The sequence below is a fragment of the Euwallacea fornicatus genome, chromosome 20, assembly GCF_040115645.1.
Source record: "Euwallacea fornicatus isolate EFF26 chromosome 20, ASM4011564v1, whole genome shotgun sequence".
Classification (NCBI taxonomy): Eukaryota; Metazoa; Arthropoda; class Insecta; order Coleoptera; family Curculionidae; genus Euwallacea; species Euwallacea fornicatus.
The window spans coordinates 1054436-1070364 of NC_089560.1; the positions used below are offsets into that span (position 1 = coordinate 1054436).

General features: G+C 35.1%; 1 protein-coding gene across 1 annotated transcript; it reads left to right on the plus strand.

The window, feature by feature from the left end:
• Window positions 1-2155: 2155 nt before the first annotated feature.
• On the plus strand, window positions 2156-7088 carry Hem (Nck associated protein 1 Hem). Its single transcript, XM_066293969.1, has 3 exons — window positions 2156-3202; window positions 3450-3698; window positions 4440-7088. Exons 1-3 carry the CDS (start codon window positions 2266-2268, stop codon window positions 6626-6628), a joined length of 3375 nt encoding a protein of 1124 aa, XP_066150066.1. The 5' UTR covers window positions 2156-2265; the 3' UTR covers window positions 6629-7088.
• The last annotated feature ends 8841 nt before the right edge of the window (window positions 7089-15929 follow it).

The following is a 15929-nucleotide window of genomic DNA, read 5'->3' on the forward strand; positions in this document are numbered from 1 at the left end:
TATAATCATGGACAGAAAGTTTTATCTTGCATGTGCTGTTCGTTCTCGTTGACGCAATGTTAAAGACGTTCCAGCGGGTGCCATTGACTTCTGTGATTTAATGTCGGATTGCTTCTTTTGATTCTTTTAATATACCAAGCTTAGCCTCGTAGACATGTGCCTTCAGATAACCCCATAAAAGGAAATCACATAAGGGAAGGTCAAGCGATCAAGGATGCTATAAAATGTTGTCAAATCTGGAAAAGAGATGGTTGGGAAACAAGCGGCAAAGAACAGCCATTGACACTCAGACAGTGCCGTTGACCCATCTTGTTGAAACCACCACTTTTGCCTATCTCTTCTTTGTAATTCAGACATTAAAAAAGTGGTTATATCGAATCTGCGACAAACCTCACGTTGAACTGCAGTCACCACTCCTAACAGAATAATCATAAACACATATTCGATGTTCTAACGTCTGCTCACGACTTCATGGAGACAACTGAAAAATAATAAAATGCTTTGAGCCAAAGAATGAAATGCTTGTTGAAGCACCACCCTTCGATTGTAAACGGTTGAGTACTATTGGTTCTAAAAACACTTGGTACCTGCGCCGTACACAGTATAATGAAGATGTACAGGGTGTCCGGAAAGGTCCTGCCATAAACACTAAGAGTTATAGAGAAGGCTAAAATATTCTTGGCGGCATTCGTTATCAAGTTATTCGGTCTCCAAGTAAGAAGTAAAAATAAGTATTTTTGCTTTAATATTAGAACAATTATCATAGTAACAATGAGAGTGGGGTAGCTTTAATAACTCATAATCATTCTTATTTTCGTATGTAAACAGATGTTTCATATCTTCCTTACACTGGTGAAGTCAAAATTGCTCATTGAAACTCATAAATTTTTTTAGTGAGTTAACGAAATCAGTTTTGTTTCGTATATTGACTTTTTCATACTTTTCCTACAAAAAAAGTTATATCTTGCTTTAATCGATATCTTGTATCGTTTTTCAGAAAACTGCATTTTATTATTCATACGCGCTAAAAATTAAATTAAATAGCAATTTATTATTTAAAAAATGGTATGATTTACAGCTAAAGTAATCAAGAATGTTTAACATAGCATCTTGGACTGCAAGACAGAAGCTTCGAGAGTATTAACTTCTGAAAGTCCGAACATTAGATGCATATCTGCATATTCCTCGTTATTAAGGTCTAAGATATAATTGAACTAACTTATGTTGATGACATTAAATGTTGACGTGAATATTGTTATAACTTTAGCTGCAATACATACCATTTTATATAATACACTGCTATTTCATTTGATTTGAAATTGTTAGCATGCATGGGTGAATGTTGTTAATAAAATACAATTTTCTCAAAAACAGTACAAGATATCGATTAAACCAAGATACTGTTTTTGTAGGAAAATTATGGAAAAATCAAGTTATAAAAAAATACTTATTTCGTCAACTCACTAAAAAGATAAATGCGTTTAAATGAGAAATTTTGGCTTTCCCTGTATAAGAAACATATAAAAATAAGCAAGACTATGAGGTCTTTAAACCATCCAACTTTCATTGTCACCATGATAATTTTTTAAAATTTAGAGCAAATTACTTTTTTTAACTTCTTACTTTGAGAACTAATAACTTGGCAACGAATGCTGCTAAGGATTTTTTTTATATGAATTACTTGACTTATTTTTACCTTCTCTATAACTTTTAGACTTTATGACACGATTTTTCCGAACACTCTGTATAAAAATTGAAATCACGAATTATGCTAATTTAATTTTTGCTTGCTTGCTAACTTGTGCTTTTCTTACATGTTAAAGCGCAATGACATATATATGTCGATGATTCAGCTTAGAAAAACTTTAGTATGGATCACTATTGAGTTTTGCTGTTTCTATGAATACATAAACATAGTATTTAATTTTTTCTTTATAGCTTTTGGGGTCAATTGTATATTCGCTCTATTGCTAATCTCCACAATTTAATGATCGATTGATAGAGTGCCCTACTACGCCTTCAGTTTTAAACGTCTAAAGTTCCTCTACAACTCCATTTATTCGAACTAATTTGAAAACACCTATATTTCAAACAAGCTTCGTTTCATAATGTCAATCTTCATATTTTTGACATATGTCACCTGCGAAATATTTTTCTTATTGCGAACATGGGAAATGGGAGTGTTTTTATTTTCTAAAAACCTTTTTGATCTAAAGGTTTCACAATACTAATACCTCTAGTTACTTGTAGTGATAATTCTGAAAAATGTCGCGTCAGATGAGTCAATCTGAGCGAAAACTCGCTGAAAAATTAATAATCCTGAATGATAGAGGAGTTGGAATGCTTACCAGGATATACAACATTAAAAAGGCTTGTGGGGACGCAAAGTCAAAGCCCGGATTTCTCTCCGACAAAAATTTAGAGTCCTCGATCAAGAGTATAGTCCGAAGATTTCCGAATTTGGATTCAAAGAGTTTAACCCCTATTCATGGCCTCCGAAATGAGATAATCAAATCCCTTTCCTTATATTACTACACGTTTGTGGATTTATTGGATTTTAAGGACCATGTATGTGAACTATTGACAACCCTAGATGCATTTCAAGTTGAGCTAGATATCTCTATTAATTTTGACTTAACTAAGAATTATTTAGACTTGGTAACTATTTATGTTTCACTGATGGTTCTTCTGTCACGTGTAGAGGATAGAAAGGCTGTGTTAGGGCTTTTCAATGCTGCTTATGAGATAGTTCATGGATCAGCAGATACAAGTTTTCCTCGCCTAGGATCCATGATAATGGATTATGATGTGCCACTAAAGAAACTGTCAGAGGAATTTGTGCCCCATTCAAAGCTATTAAGTCAAGCTTTATATTCTCTAATTCCAATTTATGTGCCGAGAAATGTTACTGCTGATCAGTGGAGAGCTGATCAAAAGTTAAGTTTGGTAGGCAACCCATCAGTGCTGCTGAAGCCAGTACATTCAGATAAAATGAGTTGTGAGTTCTTGTCAATTGAAACACTAGAGAGATGGATAGTGTTTGGAATAATGTTGATTCATACAGTATTGTTAGATGCAAGGCAGGATCATTATAATAAATTGCTCTTGAATGCCTTAGAGAGTTTTTGGGTTTTGCCGTTATTCAGAGATGAAGTTTTACACATTCATCAATACATTTGGTCATACTTAGATACATTAAAAGGTTAGTAGTCAGCTTGGTAATCAGTTATCAATTACTCAGTAATTTCTCTCTAATCCTGTACGCAAATCTTGTACTTGCATGTAATATTTCATATATCTCTTTAAATTTATTTTTTTTTGTTTAATTATGTTTCTAGGTAACATTTACTGCATGTCTTATATTTCATGTATTCCTGTTGTACAATTTGCTTTATGTATTTTAAAAAGTTTTTAGACAACTACTAAAGAAAAAGATTTTTTTTATGCAGGATATGGAAAAAGAATAACAGACATCAAAGATGCTTATCAACAAGCTGTTCAGAAGGCGGGCTACAATCATCGCGAAAGAAGAAAATTCTTGCGCACAGCATTGAAGGAATTAGGCCTAATTTTTGTTGACCAACCAGGACTACTTGGTCCTAAAGCTTTGATGGTTTTCATGGGACTATCTTACTCTAGGGATGAAGTGTTGTGGCTGTTGCGGCATCATGACAATCCTCCTCAACATAAAACTAAAGGTAAAAAGTCATTGGTGATCCATATATTTATTTTAGTTCTGCGCTCAAGTATTGTAGGTATATCTGCAATAACATCTGTTACATAGATTCTGACAAACAGAAACCATTATTTATTCCTCAATCTTATCAAAAAATGAAAAAGAAGTAATTACTTTTAATCGGCCCTTCAGATCCCTGCTACACACACTTAACAGGTTAGCCTTGACAAAGACATTGGTTGGTGATGTCTTTGTCAAGGTCAATAAAGCATTAACAATGTATTGAACAAGACATAAATCGGAACCTTGTGATCATTTACTATTACTGGTAGTTTTGTTTAATAAGTGAAACATAGAAATTTTCTTTTAATCTAAAATTAGTGCCTTATCGTCAGTTAAATCTTCGCCTAACTTAACACGCCGAGTCCATGCAACCAAAAGAAAAAGAATCCATTGAGAAGTTTGCAAAAATCACATTTAAGTAACGAGTCCAATATTAAATTAGCAACAGCTACAATTAAGAGTTGAGCAAAATCGATAGTGATCCACTGAAAGAAAAATGCTGTGCTGGATGAATGGCGTTAGGAACCATATTATCACGTACCCAAAAAATTTTATAATCTGATGTGAGTCGTTGGAGAAACATGCAAATGTCACACCTGTGATCTAGTTTCTGTTAAATAACTTAATCTTGAACTTAAGTATTAATTGATTTGTTAACTAAATAAGTTATTGCATTTTTATCAAAATGCATTTCTTTCAGGAAAATCAACAGAAGACCTTGTGGATCGCCACCTTCCAGAATTGCTTTTTCACATGGAAGACCTACGGGTTCTTATCAGAAAGTACAGTCAAGTAATGCAAAGGTACTACGTTCAATATTTATCTCATTTCGACGCTTTGTGCCTGAAGGAGCAAATACAAAAGCTTCAAAACTGCCCCGAGGACGAAGCTATTATTTTATCCTCCCTATGCAACACCATATCCAGTTTGTCTGTAAAGCAAGTTGAAGAAAATGAAACCTTTAATTTCTTTGCCTTCAGACTGGACTGGTTCAGGTTGCAAGCATACACGTCCACTCAGCAGTCCAAACTGCGGCTTATGGATTTTAAAGTTTTGGGACCTTTAATGGACATGATCCAGTTCCACACTAAGATGGTGGATAACCTGGACGAGATGCTTAGGGAAACTTCAGACCTATCGATTTTTTGTTTCTACAGCAGGATTTTTGAAGACCAGTTTCACATGTGTCTAGAATTCCCTGCTCAGAATCGTTACATTGTTGCCTTTCCGTCAATTTGTAGCCACTTCCAACATTGCACTCACGAACTTTGCCCGGAAGAACGGCACCATATTAGAGAACGTAGTCTTTCTGTTGTTAATATGTTTCTGGATGAAATGGCGAAAGAGGCGAAGAATATTATTACGGCTATTTGCGATGCGCAGTGTAAGATGAGTGATAAGTTATTACCCAAGAATTGCGCTCAGTTGATTTCGCAACAGATTAATAGGAAGAAAAAGGAGAAGAACAAGAAGAATGCTATAGAATTTGAAAAGCCGGGCAAGGAGAGTTATAGGAAGACTAGAGAGAATTTGACCACAATGGATAAGCTACATATGGCCTTGACTGAACTGTGCTACGCTATAAACTATTTTTCAAATATTAATGTTTGGGAGTACACCTTTGCCCCTCGGGAGTATTTACACCAGCACCTGGAAAATCGCTTTGCTAAAGCTTTGGTTGGGATGGTCATGTATAGCCAAGACACCCACGAGATTGCCAAACCCTCTGAATTGTTGGTGTGTGTAAGGTCATACATGAATGTCCTACAAACCGTGGAAAATTACGTTCATATAGATATCACTAGGGTGTTCAATAATTGCTTGTTACAGCAGACGCAAGCCATGGATAGTCATGGAGAGAAAACAATCGCCTCTCTTTACACGCAATGGTACTCTGAAGTTTTATTGCGAAGAGTTAGTGCTGGGAATATAATTTTCTCCATGAACCAAAGATCGTTTGTGAGTCTCACAATGGAGGGGACGATTCCTTTTAACCCTGAAGAGTATTCGGACGTAAATGAGCTTAAAGCATTGGCAGAGCTAATCGGCCCGTACGGGATGAAGCAGTTGAGCGAAACTTTAATGTGGCACATTGCCAGTCAAGTGGTGGAACTAAAAAAACTTGCTGATATTAATAAGGACGTTCTTCTGCAGCTGCGGACTAATTTTGATAAACCAGAAGTGATGAAGGAGCAATTTAAGAGGCTTTCTAATGTAGACAACGTGTTGCAGCGAATGACCATAGTAGGAGTAATTCTGAGTTTTAGACAATTGGCTCAATCCTGTTTGACTGACGTTCTAGAACAACGAATTCCATTTTTGTTGAGTTCCATATTAGATTTTCGTCATCATCTTCCCAGTGGGGATCCCATGAAAGTAGTCAGCGACATGTCCTCTGCAGCCGGTTTAAATTGCAAAGTAGACCCAACGTTGATATCAGCGTTAAAATTACAAAAGACTGAAACCGAAGGCGAAAACGAGCACCTTTTAGTGTGTCTTCTAATGGTATTTGTCGCAGTATCCATTCCAAAGTTGGCGAGATCAGATCAATCCTTCTATAGAGCTTCTCTAGAAGGTCATACGAATAACATTCATTGCATGGCTTTGGCTGTGAATCACATCTTCGGAGCTCTATTCACGATTTGTGGACGGGATGATATTGAGGACCGCATGAAGGAATTTTTGGCCTTGGCCTCCTCTAGTTTGTTAAGGTTAGGTCAGGAGGCCGACAAAGAGGCGGTGCGAAATAGGGAATCAGTGTATTTGTTGTTGGATCAAATTGTACAGGAGTCTCCGTTCTTGACTATGGATTTATTAGAGTCGTGTTTCCCTTACGCACTAATCCGTAATGCTTATCACGATGTTTACAAGCAGGAGCAAAACATGTAAACAAATATCTGTGTGGATATCGAATTTTCATTTGAAAAAATATAAGAAGTTTTTGAAAATGTGTTGTTGCTTCTAATCGGTGATTATTTTGGTTGATAAGTAAGACCGAAAATAAAGTAAGCTTCTCTAACGGTGGTCAAGCGGGATTTTAGGAACCTGTTAGCTCACCTGCCCCAAACGAAATCAAAATATAAAATACCCTGCGTTTTATTAGCCAAATTATTTATTGTATAGTTGCTGTATTGTGGAAAATGCTGATAATTCTTTAAGTTAGACTAAGTACAAATATGTCTTGCAATATTCTTGTAGCATTTTTCCGCTAGACACTTTATTTATTATTTGTAAAGTATTATTAAATAATAAGATGTATAATATTTAAATAGAGTTTTAAGATTTTATATTTTAATCGCATCACTGATGTATTCACTAGTGAAATAAATCATTTTAATATAAGCAAATATTTAGGATTGGTAATTTTTCCTACAAACTTTTAAGACACAGGTCTGAAGTGTTGCTCACGAGTTGCAGCCCAAGACGGCAATTACGCGAGTGTGTTAAGTGGTATAGTGTGGTAAGCAGGTATAAAGTTACACGGGTTTTAAAAAAATGGAGGTTTTATAAGAAAATGATAGTATAAATGGATATGCTTATAAAACTAAAACAACTTAACAATATCTGAGTTTCGAAGCGGCCAAAGAATTGTGACCATTATCGATTATAATAATAATCGTACAGGGTATTTAAAACAACAGTTCAAGTTTAAAATTTAACCACAACTAAAGTCATGCAAATAACTGCTCTTCCTTAGGAAACACCCGAAAAACCTTTATTGGCGAATTTTGCAAAAATGTCACAAAACGCGAAAATGGAAAATAAAAAGTTTCCGTCAATTAAGCTACTATCAAAAAAGCCGGAGAAAATAATTGCGCTTTTTTATTTGCGGCACTTCCCGTCGAAGCTTGATGGGTAGTCCAGACTTTAATGACTCCCGTATTCCAGACAATTTAAAAACTGCGCATTCGGCAATAGGGTTAACAATGTCGTTTCGTTTTACAAATTTGTCGACAGAACTGCGAACCTGAAGTTGAAAAGAAGCTTACGAGGCAAAAAAGCGAAAATAGTTCATGAGGAATGGATTTATTGTTACTTGACGAAGCCCGCGAGAAAGGAAACTCTCAGACAAATGATTTCGTCGTCTGAGTTACGAATAGTTCGATTTTTATTACAATGCTTCCATTGTTCACTACTAAGGTGCAATTAAAAAAAAAACCGAAGGGCTTCAATGCGGGCCTCTTCTGGGGCCTACTAAACCTGAAAGCCTCCACAGGGGGCAATAAAACCAAGCCCAATATTATTTTTTCTTTTGTACGTGCGAATCTGTCTTGCCCGAATGTATTTCAACCCTTATTGCCAGTAATTTATATTCTTCGCCTGACCTTAACGTAATAATTCCGACTTTAATAAATTGAAACTTTCCATTCTGGGAAGGCAAAGGAATATTTCGTCAATAAAGTTTCCGATCATGCCTCCCATATATGGTGAGATTACAGTATCGCGGAAAATTTGCATATGGGGTCGATCTGTAATAATGAAATCCAAACAGTTTTTCATTTTTTGTGCAAGAGTCAAATTTAGAACATAAATTAATATACGTGACCAATAAAAACGTTTCATTCGGCAAACGAATGTCTAGCGTTCAGTGGAACCCAACCATAGGAAACCTAAGTTTATTTCTTCGACAATTTAAATACTTCTAAGAGTTATCAGAATCACGTAGAATATTAAACCGTCAGAAGTTTGCAACGCGCTGCAAAACAAAGTAATTTTAACTTTTAATCGACATTCCGACGAGGTACATGTTCAGCACAAAGAAAATAGCTTAAAACGGAAACTATAGGATTTAATTTCTAGGTTTTAAAGAGTCTCGCCCACTTATATCCTGGAATTTAAATAGGAAATTTGATAATAATGGCTGGATCTCCCCACTAATTTGATAAAGCTAAATAAAGCTCAATGACTCCTATGCTATTGGGTAATATAGAAAAAAATGCCTATCATAAACCAATAAATTATGCAAGCGTCGATACATTCCACTATTCGGGGAATCCATTCAGTAAATCTCGAAGAGAAATAATGCTGTCTCTCAAAAGGGCATTCGAGTTTGATACATGAGATCTGCTTGCCAATCAAACTTTTCTGCTAAATGTTCTGCTGGCATATCACGAAACAATCGTGTTAAAACAAACGATAAATAACCGATTGTTCACCCTTGACACCAGCAGAAAGGGATGTCTGAAGGGTAATAATGACGTCTCATAATTATGGGAATGATCATTTGAGTGAAATCAATCTCTTTGTATGTAATTTGTGTTTCTTAGTATAATTCTTCAGGTACATCTTTTAATGTTGGGTTATACGGTTAACGAATGAAATAGCGGATGTCTCAGATTAGATACTCATCTGACTATGCGAGTTATACAGGGTGTCAATTTGAAAACTTTCCGCTCGTATTATCTTCAAATAAGAATTTTTTTTTTATCGCCAGAGCACATCTATTTTCTTATGAGGGGGGGGGGGGGACAATTTTTATGTAGAATTTACTGCGCTTCTTTCAATCTTCTACTCCGCAGGGCACACTCTTAAATAGCTTAAATGGTAAAAGGAATTAAGTGATACATCATTCTATAAGATTTTTCAATTTTTACATTTTAGTACGTCATTTGTTATGTCTAATTGTGATGTCATCAAGTTAGAAAATTACAAATAATTTCGACTTTCAACTAAAATTCTCATTGACCTGACAAAACTTAACAGAAAACAACACGAAACAACAAGCGGGACCCGTTCCCGAGTTCCAAAAGTGTGAGCCAGGCTCACTTCAGCAACATCTAATTTCACGTCAAAATTGCTGTCAAATGCCGCTCACTTTCACTCACTAAGGCGTGGATATCCACGCCTTAGTGAGTGTATCTCATGAGGCGTTAGAACAAAAGAAAACCCGAATATCCAGGTTATTAACACAGCGCGCACTACAACGATCTTGTTCATCGTCGGGGTAAAGTACGAGTGAATCATCTACCAAGTGATATCGGTACTACCTGCTTTTTGTAAAGCTACAGCTGATCGGTCTTCGAATAGATACATACGATGTTTCCAGATTTAGTAAAATGGGGTAAAAATTGCGATTTCGAAGCAGTACTTTCGTTATGCAAATATATCTCGATGGAATAAAAAATACATTTCTTATTGCAAAGAAAACTCAATCGTAATCGTGAAAGAAGTGAGAGGTTTTTAGAGAAGAATATTAATTTAAAATTTTATACATCGTGTGTATAATTGACTTACATATACAGGGTGTTCCTTAATGATGTGCGAATATTTCAAGGTGGAATTCTACAGGAAAAAATAATGATAGTTTGTTATATAAACTACGTTTCCAAAAGCTCTAAAAGTATTAAAGTTATGTTTTTTTATTGGAACTTCTGTATATTATTAGTTTTTTGGATTCTCCGACTAATAGGTAGTTAAGTAGGTAAAAATAAGGTTTAGAATAGCTAACACTTAAGGATTTTTAAATAATTTCAATTTTTTGAAAATTTGACATATTTTTCACGTTTTAAATACTTAACATGTATTTAAGTTATGTAAGTGTAATTTGCGGTGAAGTGTAACAATAGATCATATTTTATGTTCCAATGATAATAAACTTGCCACCTTGTACAGAGTGTCCAAAAATGAAAACTAATTAAATAAGAACTTCAAGTAGCTGTAACTTGATTAATTTAAATACACCACCATCTTTTTAACTTACCAGGAAGTGTAGTTTTTTAGTTACTTATCGAATAGTATTAGGGTGTTCATAGCCACATGCGCATACAATACGCTAAATAATTGTTCTTTGTACCATTTGATGTTTTTTGTAATTGCAATGAACTTAAAGTGGCAAAAAATGAAAACTTTTTTGATGAAGTGATATTTAGTGATGAATGTACTTTTCATAACAATAGTCTCGTGAATAGACACACCTTTCATTATCATTCTGATTCGAATCCTCATGAATAGAGTCATGAGAAATTAGAGCAGGTGGTCGGTTAATGTGTAGGGTGGAGTACTGGGCCCATATTTAATTGGATCATATTTTTTTAAGGACCTTTAGGTGGTGTGATGCTAGATTTCCTTATTCATCAACTTTCAGTAATATTGGAAGAAGCTCCTTTCACCATTAAAACCACCACATGACTGCAATTGGACGGAGTTCCGTGTCATTATCATCACGAAGTACGACAATTTCTAAATACCAACTTTCAAAGAAGGGGGATTAGAAGAAATTGATTTCAAAATTGGCGCCCCAGTTTCCCGGATTTAACTCCGCTAGATTTCATTATGCGGGCAAACATAAAATGAATTGTCTACAATACGCCTCCGACAACTCCACACGATATGAAAATACGCATAAAGAGACGCGTTTGGAATCGTTAGCCCGCAAATGCTGTCCAGAGTTAGCAGTGATTTTAAAAACAGGATTTGTAATGTCTGGAAATGGACGGTCGACATTTCGAACATCTGTTATAAAAATTATGCTTTTGTTTTACGTTATAGTTGATATGTGATTTACAACTTTTAATTAAAGAACTGTAATTAAAAAAAAAGACAATGTTTTAGCGTATTCTCTAAAAATGAGTTATGAACAATCTATTACCACTCAATAGATAACTAAAAATCACATTTCCTTGTAAGTTAAAAAATATGGCGTAGTATTTAAATTAATCAAGTTGTAACTACTTAAAGTTTTTATCTTATTAGTTTTAGTTTTTGGACACCTTGTACAAGATGGCAAGTTTGTTATGATTGCAATATAAAATACGATCTATTGTTACACTTCACTGCAAATTATGCTTGCATAACTTAAATACTTAATAAGCATTTCAAACATGAAAATTGCGTTAAATTTTGATGAAATTGAAATTATCTTAAAAACCTTAAGTGTAAGGTATTTTAAACCTTATAAAAACAGACCCTTATTTTGATTGGAGAATCCAAAACAGCAATAATATACAGGGGGATCGTAAAAAATATATCTTACTAATTACTATGGATAACTACATGACAATACTGTTAGAGCTTTTGTGACACCCTGTGTAATATGAAAATCTTTTTAAAAAGTAACCATAATAGACTCCCATATTGCCTAAAGGTAAAATTTTTTGAAAGCCTCATATTTTGGCTATATTATTCTTTATCGTATGGCGTGAATAACCTTGTATAATAGTCGGCATTTTATATCAAATCGAAGGTTATAATTTATATTTTTTTAAACAGACCTTGGATTGCCAGTAAGAAGTGATGTTAATTGATATGTAATAAAGCCGAAGCCACTACCACACCTTAACATTTTGACTCAGTCTGTTAAGACTCAGCAACTTGGAGGGCCGAATCATATACGTGATCTAATAAATTTAATTCTCTTCTGGACCATAGCCATAAGCATCGCGTTGCGATCCTACAACGACAACGTTTTGTCCACCAAGTTGTCCGGAATTCGTAATTTTTATTAATAATACTTTTGTGGATAATGTACTTGGTATTTTTAAAATTCCAGAAAATCGTTAGATTTGTCTCTGGAAAAGCCAAAATTGACAAATAATTTAGGTCAAAACCAGAGGCGCGCACAGCGAACATTTGATACACATGAACATTGAATTTACATCCTTAAAATGGCAATTAAAGACCTTGAATCTATGTTGACCGTGAATACGTACCATAATTGAAGTTGTTGTGTCTTGGAAAAATATTTTTCCGAATTTCATTTTCGACACTAAAATATCACAAAAATTAACGACCAAAATGATGCGATATTCTCGGAAATGAAAAAAGGTATTACCAAACAATTTTCGTTTCAAAGTAACTCGATGATTAGATTTTTTAGTTGGGTTTAGGCATTTCTCGATACAGCATTCCTTTGCAAACAAATATTAACACTAAAAGCATTGATATTCTACACAGACATTTCTTTTCGAGAACGGAGGAAATTTATTAGATTAATAAACATTTGCTTCAGTGATTAATGTATTTTTTCTTGTAATGGTCGTCTCGACAAAACATAAGGCAATAAGTTAGTACATTCATTTATTACAACAACTTCCTAATCATAAGACCTCTTTGAAAGACGCCTAACTTGGAAATGCAACAGTCGATGTAACAAATTAGGTATCAAAATATATAGAACCAAAAGCCTTTTAAAATGAGGTATTACTTAATCCCCTCTACCATTTACGTTATTTTTAAGTGTGGCTCTACAGGGTAGAGGATTGAAAGAGACGTAGAGCGCAGTAAGTTGTACACAAAAATTGTGTTGTAAAATAAATCGATGGTATTCCGGTGTTTTTTTTTAAATTTATTACGTTTCGAAATAATAGGGGTGGGAAGAATTAACACCCTGTACTTACCACGCAAGTCGACATTTTCTCCACTATTTTTTTCATTGACCTCAGCATTGCATTCATTTAAAATTCAAGAAGATTATTTCAAAAGAGTTTCAAACTGATAAGTTTCAAAAGTAAGATAACCGAAAGCATCATTGAGGGAAGTTTACACAATATTAATCTTAAAGCAGAGATAGGCTTTTGCTATCAATATCGACAGCTATTTAGCATGCTTGAATGGGGCGACTCAAATCGCCGATGCTAAAAACAAACTTCCGCTTCTCTATAGTATCTGATCTGGTAACTCCGTTTTCGTTGGCTCACAGCCTCTAAATAAACTGCTCACCAAAGTACTCGAAGCGACACATTTTCAGACATCACATTCAAAATTACGGAGGGTTTGGTGCAGTCTTTATTTTCTTTTATGAAAGATTGAAAAAAATAATAATATTCACGTTTCTAAAGCTGCACTTAAAAGCATTTGGAAAAATGTGGCCTAAATTAAGTTGGTTTTGAATTCAATTCAATATCTTTTCAGTATTGTTAGAGGTAATAAAAATTTAATACTTATTGTTAATTTCGCGATGTTCGAAAAAGAAATTTTAACGATGAGAACTTTTTTAAAACTTTTCGAAATCGTCCTCCATTTTTTTTTTGTGGAAAAAACGCAAATCTGCCAAACACGTTTCGAGGTATCGATCAGAGCGACCTAATGAGGTTATGAAGGCAGTTCCAAAATAACCATTGCTGCCAAATACAGTGAATAGAAAATTAACAATTTTGCATGTTTCTTTTGCCCTGTGAGGCATTGAGAAAATTTTTATTTCCCACATGATTCGGTGATCGATGATGCAAAAAGGTCGGAACAAACTTTCAGAATCTTTTTTGTTGATGAAAATCGACCAGGGCATTTACGGAATAGGAGCTCTCAAAAATGCTTGAAAAATGAGTCATTTCGATTGTTTTTGTGAGCAGTCTATATCAACGGCCAAATGATATTTCCGATGACAGTTAGTCTACTAAAAGGCTCGGTTATGAACTCTGCTTCCTCCACTGTATCAAAAGAGCGTTGTTGCCAAAATACCTATTCCACTTGGGCTACCTCGAAAAAGATAATTCTTCGCTTTACTTTCCTGAAGCTGACGTTGATCAATGGTATAATGGCACATTGTGCAACTAGTTTCACAAAAGATTTTTGTACGAGTTTTTGACTATGGATTTTTTACCACTGCCAACATGCTTCTGTGTGGAAAATACACTTTTCACACGCACCTTAATGGACATGCGCGTTTTGCAGATTATTCGACCCGTATTAGATCAGTTTATGAAAATTATCCTATAAATCTTCTTCATCGATCGGAATCTATAAAGGGAAGGGTTGATACTTTTCGAGGGTATCGGCACCATGGTTTTAATCTAGGGAAACTAGACAAAGAGAGCCAACTAGAAATGTCGTCGTTATCCTATTGGGATATGGGGGCTATTTGTATTACTTAGCCTTAGCTATAATGCTTGCGAAAGGGATGGCTTCACGATTTTCACGAGTATTAAATATGATTTGTGACAGTGCTTTACATTTATGGCTTTGGTAATTACTCTATTACTCTTTTCGGTTATTACGATGACGCGTACAAACGTGCTAATAATCCCCGTAAGGCGTTTGATAATAGAACCACAAAGCATAGGCGACGTTCAATAACCGATTAAATCGGCATTTTAAATTATGCTCAAGTTAAAATTTAAACCTCGTTTAAAGCAGACAATAGATTAGGGCGGTAAAACCGCTCGAAAAGATATAAACCACACAGGGTGCTGTGCGCTAATGAATACCCACTCGCAGGATGAATATTTATATAAAATATGGCGGCCTATTTATCTTCACAGAAACTGTCCGGCACGGAATGCGAATTACTTACTGAATATTTATCACGTACAATATATCGGAATAATGTTGTCAACACATTGTTCCTGCATCTGACAGTATAGTTGCCCGCCGAGCTTATTTACTGGCTTGGAGAATATATGCGAATGCGTTTTGAAGGACCGACAGGAAATCGTTGCCTTGTATGATATTTAATAAATAGTCATGTAATAAAATATTTCACATAATTGAATAAGTGAAGAAAATACAGAGGTGTTGGATCCTGCTCGACCTCTCAGTTGCTATCGTCTCAAACCTCCCCCGTGCTTACCTCCGCTTGGTGACGAGTTTTTTCCCTACGAACTTTCTAAAATTAGGTTGGAATATAGTCCTTCCATATCGTTGTAAGAATTACTGGTATTCTAGAAAATGTTCTATTGTACCTAGTGCTTCAATCCACAGAGATTAGGTGGCGACTCTCCCATATCATTTTAGAATCTATTGATTGTCTAAATATACAATATCTAGTTTTCTTCATCGAGATTCGTTTTATAAAATAATCTGTCACTTCGTTTTTATATACACATTTTGATTAGTTAAGATTAATTTCGGTTAGCCCAATGGCCCAATTAAAAGGTTAGTAGTACACAGTAGCAGAGCAGCGGGATTTGTTTTTGTGGTGGAGAAAAATGCATATATGCACGCCCGGCTGTGTTTTTTAGGCTGTCGTGTTGTGTGGGGCTCAATTTATTGCCATATCCACTAAAACATTCCTCCATTTCTGTCCCTGGAACAATCTCTTTGGATAGATTTTCGAAACAACCTCTCGTCTTTCCGGCTTCCTATATCCCGGTCATTCCTCCTGAACACTTCTCTCTATTCTTCGTTTCTTCTCTTTCTCGTTTTTTTCATTATGTTCCTCAGCAGTTCCAATCTTTCTCGCTTCTGATCATGATTTCTCCTACATTCCCAGCCGTTAACTTCGACATCACACCCCTTTTCTGCTAGTTTTCTGTAC

Bases quoted from the DNA above. Each gene is read 5' to 3' on its own strand.
- Hem (XM_066293969.1), top strand. From the start codon at position 2,266: ATGTCGCGTCAGATGAGTCAATCTGAGCGAAAACTCGCTGAAAAATTA. The intron at 3,203-3,449 runs GTTAGTAGTCAG...TTTTTTATGCAG, and splicing joins ATACTTAGATACATTAAAAG to GATATGGAAAAAGAATAACA. The intron at 3,699-4,439 runs GTAAAAAGTCAT...CATTTCTTTCAG, and splicing joins TCCTCAACATAAAACTAAAG to GAAAATCAACAGAAGACCTT.